Source organism: Bufo bufo, chromosome 10, assembly GCF_905171765.1.
Source record: "Bufo bufo chromosome 10, aBufBuf1.1, whole genome shotgun sequence".
Classification (NCBI taxonomy): Eukaryota; Metazoa; Chordata; class Amphibia; order Anura; family Bufonidae; genus Bufo; species Bufo bufo.
Window position 1 is genome coordinate 60,250,684 of NC_053398.1, and position 18,286 is coordinate 60,268,969.

The window sequence follows — 18,286 nt, forward strand, 5'->3', positions numbered from 1 at the left end:
AGAGCATGGCGTGTGAACCTCTGACTCCACTGTTTCCCTGGAGTAGGAGACAGCCTTGCTGTGCTTTCAGATAAGAGAGACAAAGAAGGGGCTTTGCAGTTATGATTTTTCAGCAAGTGCCTACAGCATGCCTCCTGAAGCAGAAGATTCAAGCTCCCCTGCACCATGCTGCCTCGTCTTCATCTTCCGGTCCACGCACTGTTTACATCCGGTGGTGCATGGGCATGTTCACTTGCACCGCTACAGTCAATGACTGGCTTCAGCGGTGACTATACATGTGACCATCCAGAAGAAGAGTGCAGGGATCAGAAGATGGACGCATGGAGCAGGTAGGTATGAGTCCTCTGTTTCAGGGGGCAGGCAGTAGGCAATCTTGATTACTGGAAAACCCCTTTAAGGTGTCACACACCCGTCTGTGTCTGTATATCTGCTTAGAAACAACGGATCCACAAAAATCAATAAAAAGAACTATTTTGGGCCGCAATATGGACAAAAATAGGACGTGTTCTATAAATTGCAGAACGCCTACATAAATCAGCCCAAAATAAGGATGTGTGCATGGCCCCACAGAAATGAATGGGCCAGTGTGCTATCCGTAAAAAATGTAGGTATCACACAGATGTAAAATAGCTGTGTACATGAAGCCTTGTGATTATTATATTCATAGTTGTAAAATGACATTATGAAATATTCATTAGATCTACGGTTTAGTTATTAACATATCTTACTGGTGCATCAAAATCATTATGTAGTGAATATAAAGTGTATGTACAGTATAGGTGAAAATATTGTGAAGCTGCATTCTTTATGTCCACCAGCAGGGTGCGCTCCTTCCATCATTTACTAGCCAGCAGTTTGTGTGGCGCTTTGTTACTGGTAAAACTGCAGTCAGAAATGTGTTCCAGAATATGCCATCCGATACCTGAGGGGGGATGGGGGCGCTCATAAGAATCCCATTATCTGTCACCTTTATGATTCATCAGAAGTAGAAACTGCCACGACTACACCCCACAATATGAATGCCCATCCGCCAGCTTTTGTGTAATGCAGAAAAACCCATTTCCATGGGCTTACATGCGGTTTGTCTGGACAGGTCGTCTTTAATGAGTTTTTATTTTATTTTATTCTTTTACACTCATGTGTGGAGGCTGCTGGGGATGGGGGATAAATCCAGCAGTTGATTAATATGCATTATTTATTGTGACAGACGGAAAGTAATATGCATTAATTTGCCTGTCTGAGTGCCCGTGCTCCTGTCTCCACACTGGGTGGTGGGCAGATCCCAAATGCTATTTAATTAGCACCCGTCTCCTCTCCATTTATCTGCTGCCAATTTTCTATGCCTTCTGTTAGAATCGGGCTAATTTATAGCCGTGAGCTCCATTTGTGTTCCTGCCCGTGCAGTCTGGTCTCGCTGCCCTTGGTCTGTTCACTGGCTCATAGAGGCCTCTTGTCTGCTCAGCACAGAAGGCCGAGGATGATGAAGACCTCACTCTGCTGCCTGGCGCTTTGTAGAAGTCCATACATACCAGACATTTCACCCTCCCTGCTTTGACCGCAGCCTGATCATCAGAAGCATTTTATAAAGAACAGATTTAGACGTCATGCAGTCCGCAAACCGTGGATCTACGGAATATGGGTGCCGGCCATGTGCATGCCGCACTTTCCTCAATTCCTATTGTAGAAATGCCTGTTCTTGTCTGCAACACAGACAACAATAAGACATGTTCTATCATTTGTAGAACAGCTGCACAGATACGGACAACCCCCCCTTGTAGAAATGAATGAGTCCGCATGCGATCCACAAAAGCGGATCCGACACAGACCCAAAATACTGTTGCATACAGAAGGCCTTAGTTAAAGGGGAATTCCACTTTGTAAAGGATATTGGTCTAGTGCTCTAAATGATTGAAGGATTGATGGTACTATTACAGTTATCCTAATTCTAGCAGGTCCTGCTTTGCACTGCATGGCATTTGTGATTAAACCTGAAATCTTGTACATTTATTTCTTACGAGAAAATTTAATATTTGTCACCTTTCATTTTCTAGAATGTGTGAGGGAGAGAAAAGGAAGCTGGTTATTCCTTCAGAACTGGGTAAGGATTGTGATGATGGGGCAGTGGTTAATACTGCTTGCTTACAATGAGAATCTAATATCTGTATTTTTGTTTTCTCAGGATATGGAGATAGGGGAGCACCCCCAAAAATTCCAGGTAAGGTGCACCCCACATATATATTTTACGGAATTTCCCATAATTTACATAAAATATAGCATTTGTTCCACCGAGCCGTGGCCATACACATTTCTTTCCACCGAGCCGTGGCCATACACATTTCTTTCCACCGAGCCGTGGCCATACACATTTATTCCACCGAACCGTGGCCATACACATTTATTCCACCGAACCGTGGCCATACACATTTATTCCACCGAACCGTGGCCATACACATTTATTCCACCGAACCGTGGCCATACACATTTATTCCACCGAACCGTGGCCATACAAATTTATTCCACCGAACCGTGGCCATACACATTTATTCCACCGAGCCGTGGCCATACACATTTATTCCACCGAGCCGTGGCCATACAGATTAGACCAGCATCGGCTGGGCCTGCTGATTTCAAAGAGACTGACTAATATGAATGGGGGCCTCCGGCTCTCCCCTGGTGTTAGTTATTGGGGTGAAAGAAGAATCAGGCATTGATGCTTTGTTCTGACATATGCACACTTGGCTGACCTGAGCATGCACGTGTATGGAGGAGGCTCAGGAGGAATTCAGGTCAGCTGCCATTATAGTAAAACCTCTTCCATTTACCTTGATATGTTTTTGTTGTAATCACAACTAAAAAAGCCACAAAATCAGTTCATGTGAACACACAAAGCCTAGACTATCACTTTACCTAGACTTCCCACAACTAGGTGAAGATGGGATAAATTAGAGGGATTCTATTCCCATAAAAATATTTTAAATATGCATAAAATAAAAACCTATCACTGACCTTAATGGTAACATGGCGACATCATTCAAGTCACTGTTGGGGATAGCAGTTGATTTATATGGCGAAAAACCTGCAGGGAAAAAGTTTTGTTATTTTAACCTTTTATTCATTTTTTTAAAGTAGTACTCCCTCAAACATGTTATTCTCTGACCTGTTAGAAAGGTGCATGATGTAATCTGTAGTGAATGTAAACTTCTTACCAGTGACTGTATTTGTGAGTTATAACTAGGGATGAGTGAATTTCATGTTATGAAATTCGTTTGGTGGTAAAAGCAGAATTGCGTTATGGATTCAGTTACCACGGACCATAACGCAATTCTATGACTGAATGTATAACGCAATGCCTTTAGAGGCATTCCGTTATTCATTCTGTCATAACAGAAGTCTATGGCCTTCATAACGGATCCGTCCTGTTTCTGTTATGCAGGGGAATAAATATGAAATTCGCTCATCTCTAGTTACAACCTCCCTTCTGATCCTCAGCTGTGTCGTGTGACCAACTCTCTGATCTCCAACTGAAACAGGACAGGAAGTCAGTTACGTCTCTATTCATTCCTATGGGACGGACATTGAGGATCCCATAGAAATGAATGGAGAAACTGGCTTCCTGTCCACACATAAGATGCTGTGTTATTTAAAAAGTCTGAGTGCTGGTCACATGACACAGCTGAGGGTCGGAAGGGAGTTTATAACTCGCAAACACCGCTACTGGTAAGAGGATTACCTTTGCTACAGATTATAGCATGCACCTTTTTAACAGGTCAGAGAATTAAAAAATTAAGAATTTGGGCACCCCATGTCAATATTACTGTTACCGTGAACTGGCTGACCAGTTGCATGTACACTTGGCAGCTGAAGGCATCTGTGTTGGTCCCATGTTCATATGTGCCTGAATTGCTGAGAAAAACTGTTATATATATATACATATACATATGAGCCTCTAGGAGCAATGGGGGATTGCTATTGCAGAGAGAGCTGAGCCCATTGCTCCTAGAGCCTCCTTCTTGCACTGGTGTATCCACAGGTTTTCAACGATGTTTAGATCAGGGGACTGTGAGGGCCATGGTAAAACTCTCTCCTTGCTCCTCAGCAAAGGGAGGATTGAAATGCTTACCACAGAAGCTGAATCTGTTGCTAAAGACAGGACCGTTCCAGTTCATAGCAGTCAAGGTTTTCCATTCATGATATCACTGAAAACAAAGGTGACAGTGGCTGGCTGCCAATAAAAGGACACGTATTGGGGGCAGTGAGACCAAATTTCCTTTTGCTAAGTGGCTGGAAATGGTCTGGGTAGATGGGCAGGGGTGCGTAATGAAGTTGCCACCTGTTTCTGGATGGAAGAGGAGAGTGACATGTCTAGCAGTCAGTGATGCACTAAGAGGTGCACTACCCAAAAGTAGCCTTTGATAGCCTTTTTATAGGGCACCAGGGAAAGGACTTTTTTTTTTTTTTTTTTACGCTCTTCTAGTAAAACCCATTTTCTAATCAGTCCGCATCTGTAATCATTTACATATCTGCCTGAGACACAACTGCGAGTTGAGGTTTACATCAATCAGACAGTTCTATGTGGATGCTTAATAATTTTTTTGTCAGAATGTATGTACTGTATACTGTGCAAATGTTTAAGGCAGGTGTGTAAAAAAAAAAAATATATATATGTATAAATTGATGATGCAAAGTCAGAATGCTTTCAAGAATAGAATATTTAATCGTTTTTTTTTTGTTTTTTTTATCAATTAACAAAATGCAAAGTGAATTAACAAAAGTAAAGCACCAATTCTTCCAGGTACACTTGCACAGTTTTTAAAGGAACTCACCAGGGAGGTTGTTACAAACATCTTGGAGAACGAACTACAGATCTTCTGTGGATGTAGGCTTGCTCAACTCCATTTGCAGCAGAGTAGAGACACACCATGCTTTCTTCCCTTGGAAATCGGAAGATGTCCAACAATGCCATCAGCTCAGAAGTGGCAGAAACCAGTGGTACCCACGTACACCTATTTACTGTTCAGAGACGCCTGGCCAGGAGTGGTCTTCATTGAAGAATTGTGGCCAAACAGCGGAAAACATAGGACCTGGCGTGCAGAAAAATGTCAGCAGTTGCTCTTGCCTGTTAAGTCCTTGGCCTTTATTCCTTTAGGTAACAAGTATAAACAGCTAAAATTAAACCCCCGTGGCTTACAGCTATTGTAAAAAGGGCAATAAATGCCAAAAAAGGGCATAACAATACAAATCTGAGGGGACATCTGTAGTCTTTGACGTTTTCAATAAGTAAAAAGGAGATAAAATCTGCAAAAATACAAAACAAACAGCAGGTGGCAAAAAACGAATACCAATTTTTCTTTTAATATATAAATGCTAAAAAAAAAAAAGGTCTGAGCAGGTAGGTCTCCTCAGTAAGGCTCAGTTCAGACCTGAGCGTTTTACAGCGCGTTCCTACGCGCTGTAAAACGCTCAACAAGGAGAAACCAATGCTTCCCTATCGGCATGGTTCTCACCTGGCCGTTTTACAGCGCGTACGATCGCGCTGTAAAACGCCCGACGCTCAAACAAGTACAGGAGCGTTTTTTTGGGCGCTTGTCGCGCGTTCCCGTACATAGACTTTCGGGAACGCGCGACACTGTGTGTACACTTGTCTCTGTATGCGCGATTGTAAACGCCCGTACAATCGCGCATACAGAGCGCTCCTTTCAGAACGCTCAGGTCTGAACTGAGCCTTATGGTAAAGGGGAGTAGTCACTGAAGATGAGGATAAGGCAGAGTCACTAAATGTTTTTTTTTTTAGCTCTGTATATACAAAAGCGAAAGAAGCGGATATTGGTGGTGCCAGGGCTGTTAGTACATCCAGTAATATACTCAACTGGCTAACTGTAGATATGGTCCAAGCTAAGTTAAATAAGGTAAATGAGAACTAAGCTCCAGGTCCACATGGATTACACCCAAGAGTTCTTAAAATGCTCAGTTCAGTCATTGCTGTGTCCTTGTTTAGCATTTTTAAAGATTCTATAGGTACTGGTAGAGTGCCAAGTGATTGGTGCAAGGCAAATGTGGTGCCCATATTCAAAAAAGGATCTAGGACCTCTACAGGTAATTATAGACCAGTTAGTTTAAAGGAAAACTGTCACATTTAGACCCTAATTTCAATTTTCATATATGTAGTTACTAATAACATGATATTCCAGAATCAGTTACTATTAGACTGACTTACCCCATATTTAAGAAGATTCAGCCCTCAGCACCCAGTCTGCATAAAACTGCAATTTCACTATTCAGTTAAGATGGCTGCCACTGCCCTCTGCCTGAGGCTAATCCCGCCTGCCCTCACTAGCCAGTTACAATAGCCCCCCAAAAGTGTCAGTAACCAGAGCCCTCCCCCTAAAGGGTTAATCTCCTGCAGCACAAAGGGGTCCTCTTACCACATGTTGCTTTCATTTATACACTGAGCAGATGGCAGATCTCCCTTCCCTGGTCTGCGCTGCTTCCACTCTGCATCCTCCAGCTCTGCTGAGTGAGGGAGCGTCTGCCAAGCGCAGGGACAGGGAGAGGTGCACACAGCCCAGGCACTGTTATCAGCTGCTGGGAAGGACCTGGCTTTAATCATTTACTATATTCAATTGAGAGAAAATCTAAATCGCACATCCTCAATACTATGCTTTTGATATAACAACTGTTTAACATTACAGCATGATACAACGTGGCTATACAGCGCTATTATCAATCTATTGCTATGCACTATTAGGAGGCATTAGTATACAGTTTGATCAAAGAGCATAGGCCCACTTACCACGACAAGGTTGCCTCTATCAAGTGGGGACCTACTCTATCTTTGGCGTGGCACTATGAGGCGACTGTCGCGCCCCCACACCGCTCCAGTAGGCAATGGGACCCAGCAGCCGCACAGCGCCCTCACTGTGCGCTGTATAGCCACGTTGTATCATGCTGTAATGTTAAACAGTTGTTATATCAAAAGCATAGTATTGAGGATGTGCGATTTAGATTTTCTCTCAATTGAATATATTTAATCATTTACTTACAGTCCCTGGCTGTAAGTAATGTGACCTTGCACGCAGCCTGTTTCTGCGTCCTCCGTCCTTCAACAGATAGACGGACCATGTCTAGCAACCCTATTTTAAGCACAGGTAAAAGTAGGCAGTACAGGGAACAAAAATGTGGAATTAAGGGATAATTGAATACACAGTGAAAAGTTGAAATAGGGCCACCAAGGTGATATTAATCACCACAATCCAATACTCCAAAAAAAATATATAACGGTTATCCTTTAACTTCTGTTGTCGGAAAAATATTTGAAGGACTCTTGAAGAGAACCTTTCATGGGTCAAAACATTATAAACTAAGTTTCAGGATACGTAGGGCATAGTGCAGGGAATCTCACGGCACGTAAATAAATTTTTTTCTGGGTGCCCATCTGTTCGCCCGCTGTGACCCCTGTTGTATTCTCCCGCCTGGTATGCTAGTTTTAGAATCGGAACAATGAGGAGGAGTCTTTCTCTGTGGGCGTCTCCTTCCCCCTGGCTGTAGCGCTGTCCATTCACAGCGGAGAGCGTCACAGCCAAGGAGAAAAAAAAACTCGCCTTCTCCCTGGCTGTGACGCTCTCTGTTGCGATTGGACAACGCTACATCCAGGGAAAAGGAGACCCCTACTGAGAGACAGTCTCCTCCTCATTGTTCCGATGCAAAAATTAGCATACCAGGTGGGAGAATACAACGGGGGCCACAGCGGGCAAAACGGAGCGGCGCCCAGAAAAAAATAGTACGTGCTGTGAGATCCCTGCACCATGCCCTACGTATCCTGATACTTAGTTTATAATGTCTGGACCCATCTATGGTACTCTTTAAGAGACTATATACAGGAGTATGTGACTGTAAATAATATCATAAGTGACAACCAACATGGGTTTACCAAGGACAGACGTTGTCAGAATAACCTGATCTGTTTTTAAGAGGAGGTGAGTAGTAGCCTGGGCAGAGGGGCGGCTGTGGATTTAGTGTTTCTGGATTTTACAAAGGCTTTTGATACTGTCCTTCATAGAAGTTTAATAGGTAAAGTAAGGTCTATAGACTTGGAAAGTATAGTTTGTAATTGGATTGGAAACTGGCTGAAGGACCGTGTCTAGGGAGTTGTGGTCAATGATTCCTATTCAGAATGGTCCCAGGTTATAAGTGGTGTACCCCAAGGTTCAGTGCTGGGTCCTCTATTTTTTAATTTGTTTATTAATGATATTGAGGGCGGGATTAATAGCACCATATCTATTTTTGCAGATGACACTAAGCTATGTAGAACTGTACAGTCTATGGAAGATGTCCATAAACTACAAGCTGACGTGAATATTCTGAGTGATTGGGCATCAACTTGGCAAATGAGGTTCAATGTGGACAAATGTAAAGTTATGCATCTTGGTAGTAATTATCTCTGTGCTTCGTATATCCTAGGGGATGTAGCACTGGGAGAGTCACTTGTAGAGAAGGATTTGGGTGTCCTTGTATATATAGTAGATTAAATAACAGCATACAATGTCAATCAGCTGCTTCTAAGGCCACCAGGATACTGTCCTACATTAAACTGATAAGGGTCCTGGAGGGTCTTTAGTTATGAAGAAAGATTAAAATAATTAAGTTTATTTAGTCTTGAAAAGAGATGTCTAAGGGGGGGACATGAGTAACCTATACAAATATATAAATGGGCCGTACAGAAAATATGGTGAAGAGCTGTTTCATGTAAAATGCCCTCAAAAGACAAGGGGGCACTGCCTCCGACTGGAGAAGAAAAAGTTCAGTCTCGAGTAGCGTCAGTTTCTTTACTGTAAGAACCTGTGGAATAGTTGCCCTAGGACGTGGTAACAGCAGGAACAGTGGACAGTTTTAAAAAGAGCTTGGATGAAATATGACATTAATGTTTATGAAAATGAGTCTCGCTTCCTTCTGGGATTCACATCCCCACCTATCCCTTGGTTGAACTTGATGCACTTATGTCTTTTTTTTTCAACCATATTAACTATGCAAGTCAAAATTCTAAATATTTGGCTATAACATAAGGCAGTTTGTTTGCTGAAGGACTGGAGAGGGGTACAATGAGTGCCTGCAGGCAACAGTAAAGCAGGGTTGAGGTTCCTTGAAGGTTTGGCACTGCATTCCAGCAAATTGAGTTTGAAATCTGGTCATGATTATTGATGTCCTCGGTGCTGAGAGAGACCGGTAGATACTTATCCATCATGCAGTACCATCAGGGAGGCGTCTGATGGGCACCAAATGTATTCGGCAGCAGGACATGAAACCAAACATACAGCCAATGTCCTTAAGAGTAAGGAGTTCTGGAAGTGATGATATGGCCCCCACTGATCTCAACATTATCGAGTCTGTCTGGGATTACATGAAGAGATGGTTGAGCAAGCCTACATCCACAGAAGTTTGGACAAACCTCCTGCCACGTTCAAAAACTGTAAGTGTATCTAGAAGAACTGATACTGTTCTGAAGGCTAAATATTGATGGGAATATGGATTCATTGTAACTGTATTGATAACACCAGCGCATTGCATTGAAACTCATTTCCGTTATCAAACCAGACCAGCTTCACACTGCCAAAACCCATCCTAATTTCAGTTTATCTGTGGAAGTTCTAAAATGGAAGTAGATATTGGTTGTTGGTACAGGTCTCCTCCACATGGTGCAAATTATCATCATGACATGCCAATAAAGTACGCAAGCTAAGTTAATGGTAAATCTAGATTGTGCTCTCTACTAATGTTTGTCATTCTGTTTTAGGAGGAGCTACACTGATCTTCGAGGTGGAACTGCTGAAGATTGAAAGAAAAACTGATTTGTAGATGGGGTTGTGGGACAGACTTGTTTCTATGTTTGGGGTCCTGTTTGTGGGGAAAGCAGCGTCTCACACAAAGCTCAATAAACACAAACACTAAAACTTGTCCTCACATTATTTAAGGTAAGGATCAGTAAACCAGAGATGCTTACTGCAGCTCATGGACAGTGATCACAGCTAATCTCATAGAAGCACATTAACATCAGCCTGAATGCATTGCTTACATAGGACTGTAGATTGCACTCCATGCTATGGGCCCATTTACATGAGCTGATGCACAGGGCAATGATCATAAATGTACCCTATGTTAACTTCCAATCATTGGCTGCTCGCTTAAGCTGTATTTACATGCAGCAATCATCCGCTCTGTATGGGGGTGACTAATCATTAATACATCCCTATACACGGGCCAGTTGTTGGGAATGACCGTTTTGTACGAACATTCGTTCCTTTTCTTTTAATTGGTTGGTAATCTACCCATGTAAATGGCACTTTATATATAGGGGATAGATTTAAAGGATACATACAATTTCAAGTGATTTTTTTCAGAATATGTCCATGTGTGTGCGCGCATGCATAAGTAATACCGTTATATGACCTTTTATCTTGCATTTTTAGTAGTTTCCCCTCTGCAGATTCTGTAAATGTGTAATTCAGTTATCCCTGAGTTGGTAGGAGCGGAGACTGTATGCTGCCATGTCTCCCATACAGAGCACACACAAAGTAGAGGAGATTTTGCTTCCCTGTCATTCTTGTATGTACAGAGAAGCAGAAGAGCATGTACGACGTTGTAGAGAAGCACTGAGCAGTGTAGATGTGAGGCAGTAAAACACTCTTAGCTGCTGAAGCATATGCTACTGCCATCGCTCATTCTCATACAGACTTATTGTTTCCGGGCAGCAGAAACAATCTGCTGCCCAGGAATGATGGTTGAGGTTTCCGCATAAAAAGATGAATTCACCCGATAAACATATTGCTCGTTCTTCAGGTAATATGCAGCACCTTTACAGGGGCAGATTATTTGGAATGTGTACATAGTAACATTCATTCCTGATAATCCGCACGATAATCGGGCAGTACAAACCAGCCATAAGTGGGGGAAAAAGGCGTTTTTCTCTGAGATACAATATATTGACAAAAGTATTCACATTCTACTCATTCCACCTACAGGAACAATTATGACATCTCATTCTAAATCCATAGGCATTCATATGTAGTTGGTGCCCCCTTTAAAGGGGTTTTCTACTTTCTCCATATTGATGACCTACTCTCAGGATAGGTCATCACTGTCAGATGAGGGTCCAACTCCCGGCACCCCTATCAATCAGCTGTATGAAGAGAATTCAGCTTTCATGCTTGCCGTCATTGCAGCAGCAAGCAGTGTAATCGCAGCTCCTCCGCCCCTTCACCTGACTGGTACAGAGCAATTGTAGTTACACTCCATCCCATTCAAGTGAAGGAGACGGAGGAGATGTAATTACATTGCTGTTCGCATTGTAGTGCTGAGCAAGCCGGTAAACAGTGAAGAGAAGGCAGCGCTCCTCTGTTCATACAGCTGGTGGGCGAGGGTGCTGGGAGTCAGACCCCCACTTTATGCTAGGTTGAAAAGTTAGTGATCATTTAAAGTGGCTGTGCAGGATCCAAAAAAAAGTCATTTCATTGTGTAAACCTCATCTAGACTTCTACAGAGCATAAAAGTGTGCCTATCACCTTTTTCTTTAGGCTCCATTCACACGTCCGTAATAATGGGCCCACATAGGTGCGGACCCATTCATTCTCTATGGGGACGGAATGGATGCGGACAGCATACAGTGTGCTATCCGCATTTACGGAGCGCCGCGCTGGTTCTTCTGGTCAGCGGCTCCGGAAAAAAATAGAACATGTCCTATTTTTGTCCGCAACTGCGGACAAGAATAGGCATTTCTATGGGGATGCCGGCCGGGTGTATTGCGGATCCGCGATACACTACGGACGTGTGAATGGACCCTTAGACAGTCTTCACTTTAGTCTCCATGCTCCATTGTTTACAATCTGAACTTTCACTTTGTGGGCGTAGATGAGCCGCAGACACAACTCTTCCCATAGGGCTGTGTGCTGCGAGATCTGGCAGAAATGTACATGCCCACTACACCCTACCCTTGGCCAAAAACTCCATCCACTACACCCTCCATCTCTTTGCTGCCTCCTCCTCCTAATGTTTCCTCCCACACAGCTTCGATATGACAAGCAGTTGACTCTGCCTACCCATCTTGTGGATCAAGATCACATGGGTCTGACATCACAACCATTCAGCTGGCGATTCTGACGGCATCATGGGAGGCCTTGTGGTGACATCAGAAATCCAGTCTCCACAGAGGGCACAGTCACGTGACCACTCTCCTGATCTCCGAAGTGAGACAGAAAAAGTAGCGCAAGTGCATTTGTAAGTTGCAAGGCCTGGGAGGTGAAGAACAGGGAAAGGGAAAAATGTACACCCGGATAACCCCTTTATGCTTAAAGTAGAAATTTTAGCTGGATTATTCGCTTTGAACCATTTGCTGAAAGAAGGGTCGTCCAATGATAGCATGGACATACACAGAGAGCAATACCCCTGACTAGGGTTGTTTCATCCGAAGTCGATTCGCATAAAACTTTGTTTTCCCTTTCATCCTCCATGACGGCATACCATAAAAGATGACCCGCCTCCAACCAGGTAGGGACAGGAAGTATAAATTTGACCCTCCTTCGGCTCTTCTTCAGTGTCTTCCTGTCCCTACAGGTAGGAGATGGATCATCCTCATGGCACACGCTATGAGCCTGTTTCTGTTCCAGGCAGGCAGAGGTGGTAAGAAGAAAATAAATGCCTTTATACACATGAGGGAAGCAGGCAGCACCTGTGCCCTAGTTGGGTATTGAGGTGCTGAGAAAACTGTAAGGATCCCTGCTCCTTACCTCCCGCACGGCGCGTCGGGCGTGGAGGACCATGTGCGACCGGACACTCAGGGAGTCCCTCCGGTCTGTTAGTAAGCTCCTCATTGCGATCCGATAGTTTTGGCACTCACGATGACGCCACCGGAAGTCGCATGCGGCTCACGTGCGTTCCAAAAGGTACTTCCGGTCTGTGGAACGCACGCTGAGGGGGCGGAGCTACAATCGGTGCGCAGGACCATGGCGGAAGTCGCCCGCTCATCTGAGGTCTGCAGGTAAGAGTATTTAAAAGGGGATCAGAGGTGATAGATTTAAATATGTCTGAGCCGGGTACTGGTCAGATGGAAGCCTCTCGGGGACCTTCTATTGTAAGTAAAAAGTCTCTGGAGGAGGGGAACGCTGGTTATGTTAACTCCCTTATACCTCTGTGTTCCTCTCTTCCTGTATGTATGCAGAGTGAGAAGGATGGGGCTCAGAAAGCTAGTCCAAAAACTAAAAAAATGTGTTGTGTTCAGTTAGATTTCCTGATGCATATAACAAAAAACTGCAAAAAGTGTACCTCTAATATGGTAAAGACCTGGTTCTATCTATTAGGGAGGAGCTAAGGGATGTTATAAAGGAAGAAATGAGATCTGCCATAGCAGAGAATCCTGTAGTTACTCCTGGGACATCTAGCTCAAATCAAGGATAACGAAAATGAGTATCGCCGGCTCATCATCTTCTGACTCGGAGCAAGAATCAGATTCAGAGGATCCAGACTCCGGGAATTCATCTGGGTCTGATTCCAAATTTAAAAACTTCCTCTTCTCCTCTGAGGACACAAAAGAGTTAGTAAAAGCTATCAGGGAAGTGCAGAGGTCCGTCCAGGACCAAATGTATAGCGGACTGGAACAAAAGAAAATAATAGTTTTTCCGGTCCACAAAAACATGCAGGAATTAATAAAAAAAAGAATGGAAAACTCTAGATAGAAAACGTTTTATCCCGAAGACTATGAGACGTCTCCTTCCTTTTTGTGAAGAGGATGAGGCCCTGCTAATAACCTGCCCTAAAGTTGATGTATCTCTATCTAAGCTAGTTAAAGGGGCAAATGCACTTCCATTTGAAGACATGGGGACCCTAAAAGACCCCATGGACAAGAAAGCTGATCAGGCTTTAAAAAAGACCTGGGATGCTAGCGCTGCGCTATTTAAGCCTAATCTGACAGCCACGTCCGTTTCCAGATCATTAAAAAGGTGGTTGCTACAGTTAGAAGCTCCTCTAAAGGAAGGAGCATCTTATGACACACTAAAGGACTCCTTCCCTCTGCTCGTGAAAGCTGTTGACTTTCTGTCAGACTCTACTGCAGAGTCGGTCAGAATGGCAGCAAAAGCCACGGGTCTAGCAGTGGTGGTCTGGTTCAGTTCCAAGATTAGACTATGTGGTTTACCTTTCCATGGAAACTTAATGTTTGGCCAAGATTTAGAGAAGGCCTCGGACTCAAAGTCCTTCCCTAGGGATACAAATAAAAGAAAATTTCCCTTTCGAAGAATTAAAAAAGGGGGTTCCTTTCAGGACAAAGGATTACGATATTACTTTTCGGCTTTCTCCTCCCTCAAATGTTTTCAAAATAACCCCAATCCAGAAATTGTCCGTCTTACAAGGAAAATTGGAAGGGGGATTCGGAATCTATTGGCTCAAAAAGCCATTATTCCGGTTCCTCTCACAACTAAAAAGGGCTACTATTAAACAATTTTCCTGGTAAAAAAAAAAACGGATGGAAAATCCCGATTAATAATAAACCTAAAGGGCCTGAACAAATTCATAAAATGTCAGATTCAAAATGGAGATGATAAGATCCATAATAAATCTGTTAAAAGAAGGAGATTTTTTGGCATCAATAGACCTAAAAGATGCTTATTACCATATTCTGGTATGCGAGAAATCTCAGAAATTTCTCCAAATAGCAGTCTTTTTGGGGAAAAAACAATGTTATTTCCAGTTCCAAGTACTTCCCTTTGGAATCACCTCCGCCCCAAGAGTGTTTACCAAATAAATGCTAGAGGTAAGGCGAAACATCCTAATTATACCCTACCTGGACGATCTGTTGATAGTAGGCAACTCAAAACAGGCACTGGAAAGCAATCTGTTTTTAACTTGTTAGACACTGTATCAGACAGGTTGGTTAATAAACTGGAAAAAGTCAAATCCTTGCCCATCTCAGAATTTAACTTTCTTAGGGGTCCATCTAGATTCTACTTGTCAAGAGACAGTTCTTACAAAGTAATGGGGATAAGCGAAAAAGGGACAAAATTTCAAAACCAATCTGTATGTGCAATCAGGGAGGCAATGAAGCTACTGGGTTCCCTGACCTCATGCATCCCGGCCGTAAAATGGGCACAGTTCCACACTCGGATCCTACAACAGTGGGAATCACTAGAGGGGGGAATTCAAATCCCTTTGCTAGTAATTCAGCCCCTGCAGTGGTGGAAACAGTCAGAGCATCTGTAAGAGGAGTTCCATGGAATCCCGAACATCTAATTATTATCACGACAGATGCAAGCCTTTGGGAATGGGGAGCGCACTGGTCTCATCTCTCTTCTCAAGGAAAATGGTCCGACAGTCAGAAATCTCTCTTCAAATCAAAGGGAGTTGACGGCGGTATGGGAAGCAATAAAAGCGTTTGCTCATTACATACAAAGCAAAGACGTGCAGGTAAGAACAGACCGTACAACAGTAGTCGCTTACCTAAATCATCAGGGCGGAACAAGAAGTTTAGCACTGAGCCAGTTAACGGAAAAAATATTCTTCTGGCGGAGGTTCACTTAACCATTTGCCCCCTTCCTGACCAGGCCTAATTTTGCAAAACTGACATATCTCACTTTATGTGGTAATAACTTTGGAACGCCTTTATTTATCCAAGTCATTCAGAGATTGTTTTCTCATGACACATTGTACTTCATGATAGTCATAAATTTGAGTCAATATATTTCCCCTTTTATTTATGAAAAAATCCCAAATTTACCCAAAATTTTGAAAAATGCACAATTTTCTAAATTTCCATTTCTCTGCTTTTAAAACAGAAAGTGATACCTCATAAAATATTTATTACTTAACATTCCCCATATGTCTACTTTATGTTGGCATCATTTTGGAAATGTCATTTAATTTTTTTAGGACGTTAGAAGGCTTAGAAGTTTAGAAGCAATTCTTCAAATTTTTAAGAAAATTGCCAAAACCCACTTTTTAAGGACCAGTTCAGGTCTGAAGTCACTTTGTGGGGCCTACATAGTGGATACCCCCATAAATGACCCCATTGTAGAAACTACACCCCTCAAGTTACTTAAAACCGGTTTTACAAACTTTGTTAACCCTTTAGGCGTTCCACAAGAATTAAAGGAAAATGGAGATCAAATTTTTAAATTTCACTTTTTTGGCAGATTTTCCATTTTAATCCAATTTTTTTCTTTAACACATCGATGGTTAACAGCCAAACAAAACTCAATATTTATTACCCAGATTCTGCGGTTTACAAAAACACCCCACATGTGGTCATAAACTGCTGTATGGGCACACGGCAGGGCGCAGAAGAAAAGGAACTCCACATGGTTTTTAGATGCCATGTCCCATTTGAAGCCCCCTGATGCACGCTTACAGAAGAAACTCCCAAGAAGTGATCCCATTTTGGAAACTAGGGGATAAGGTGCCAGTTTTATTGCTACTATTTTTGGGTACATATGATTTTTTGATCATTTATTATAACACTTTATGGGGCAAGGTGACCAAAAAATTGGTTGTTTTAGCACAGTTTTTATTTATTTTTACAACGTTCATCTGAGGGTTTCAGTCAAGTGACATTTTTATAGAGCAGATTGTTACGGACGTGGCGATACCTAATATGTATACTTTTTCTTATTTATTAAAGTTTTACACAATAGCATTTTTGAAACCAAAAAATTATGTTTTAATGTTTCCATGTTCTGAGAGCTATAGTTTTTTTTTTTTTTTTTTTTTTTTTGTGGGATGAGGTGACGGTTTTATTGGTACCATTTTGTGGGACATAGGTGTTTTTGATCACTTGGTGTTGCACTTTTTGTGATGTAAGGTGACAAAAATTGCTTGTTTTGACTTTTTTTTTTTTTTTTTACGATGTTCACCCGAGGGGTTAGGTCATGTGATATTTTTATAGAGCTGGTTTTTACGGACGCGGCAATACCAAATGTGTCTATTTTATTTTATTTTTTCTATTTTTAACTTTTTTTTTTTTTTTTATTCCTTACTTGGGGAATTTTTTTTTTTACATGTGAAACCTTTTGTTTATTTTTTCAACACTTTATTTATTTATTTATTTTTTTTACACTTTTCATCCCCCATAAGGTCATACAAGACCTCTGGGGGACATTTACTTCACTTTTTCTTTTCACTGTTGATTTCTCCTGTAACTGGGGCTGACATACTGTAGTAGCCCCAGTTACAGGAGAAATACACCCCCCAGAGAGGCTGTACAGCAGAATACAACGCTGTACAGCCTCAGTGCAGGACTGATCGAGGTCTGTGAAAGACCTCACACAGCTCCTGCGCTCTCCGGTCCCGGTGACCACATGACCGCCGGGCCGGAACAGGAAGCGCATAGCGCTTCCTGCTCTGCATACACAGTGCTCGGTGAGCGCTGTGTATGCAGCGATCCAGAAGGCAGGGACACCTGGGCACTGTCCCTGCCTTCTCTAAGGGTTGCCCTGCTGTCACTGACAGCGAGCAACCCGATCAGCAGCTGCACGATTAGCGTCCAGCTGCAGTTTCTGAACGGACGTTCTGGAACATCCATTCAGAAATAGAGAACCACCTCCTGGAAGTTTATATCCTATGGGCGGACGGGAGGTGGTTATGATCCCTATCAGCTATCGCCGTCCGGTGCCCAGCGCCGCCTTCCGTCTTCATCGCCGCCTTCCCTGTCTTCAGCGCCGCCTTCTACAGCTCAGCGCCGCCTCTGCAATCCTCCCGTCCCTCTGCCAGATCCCGCGCCTGCGCACTAAGCTCAGCCAATCTGCAGGCCATATTAGGGTTGAGCGAAGTGCGCATCAGGCCGAGCCTAGTGTGCAGGCGCGGGATCTGGCAGAGGGACGGGAGGATTGCAGAGGCGGTGCTGAGCTGTAGAAGGCGGTGCTGAAGACAGGGAAGGCGGCGCTGGGCACCGGACGGCGAGGGGTGCGGCCGGGCACCCTGTATTAACGGACCTCCCCTTGGGCACCTTAAGTAAGTGATTGGCAGGTTATAAAAACCTGTTTTTTGGACAAATAGAGCCACAGTGAGGTTTAATAAGGCCAGCTTAGGATTCTTCTTATTAGTCCGGACATGAGGATATCTTTAGGTTATAGGGGTAAAATCTGATGACAGAATCCCTTTAAAGTTTTAGTATATGGGCCATAATCATGAGGCAAAAGGCTGGCAAGCAGGCCCCTCCAAAATCCAGTGGCGAGGTTATTTCCGCCACAGTCGTATGTACCCAAAAATATAACCAATGATGGCAACTCATCCAGCAAAAAATAAGTCCTCGGACCAC

General features: G+C 43.1%; 1 protein-coding gene across 2 annotated transcripts in view; it reads left to right on the forward strand.

The window, feature by feature from the left end:
• FKBP2 (FKBP prolyl isomerase 2) overlaps positions 1–9,948 on the forward strand; it is a 55,815-nt gene extending 45,867 nt beyond the window's left edge. For both annotated transcript variants that reach the window (XM_040409857.1, XM_040409858.1), the window contains exons 4-6: positions 2,052–2,098; positions 2,180–2,215; positions 9,788–9,948. In XM_040409857.1, the coding sequence (XP_040265791.1) occupies positions 2,052–2,098; positions 2,180–2,215; positions 9,788–9,849 (145 nt within the window). In that variant the 3' untranslated portion in view covers positions 9,850–9,948. The remainder of the gene's footprint in view (positions 1–2,051; positions 2,099–2,179; positions 2,216–9,787) is intronic.
• The last annotated feature ends 8,338 nt before the right edge of the window (positions 9,949–18,286 follow it).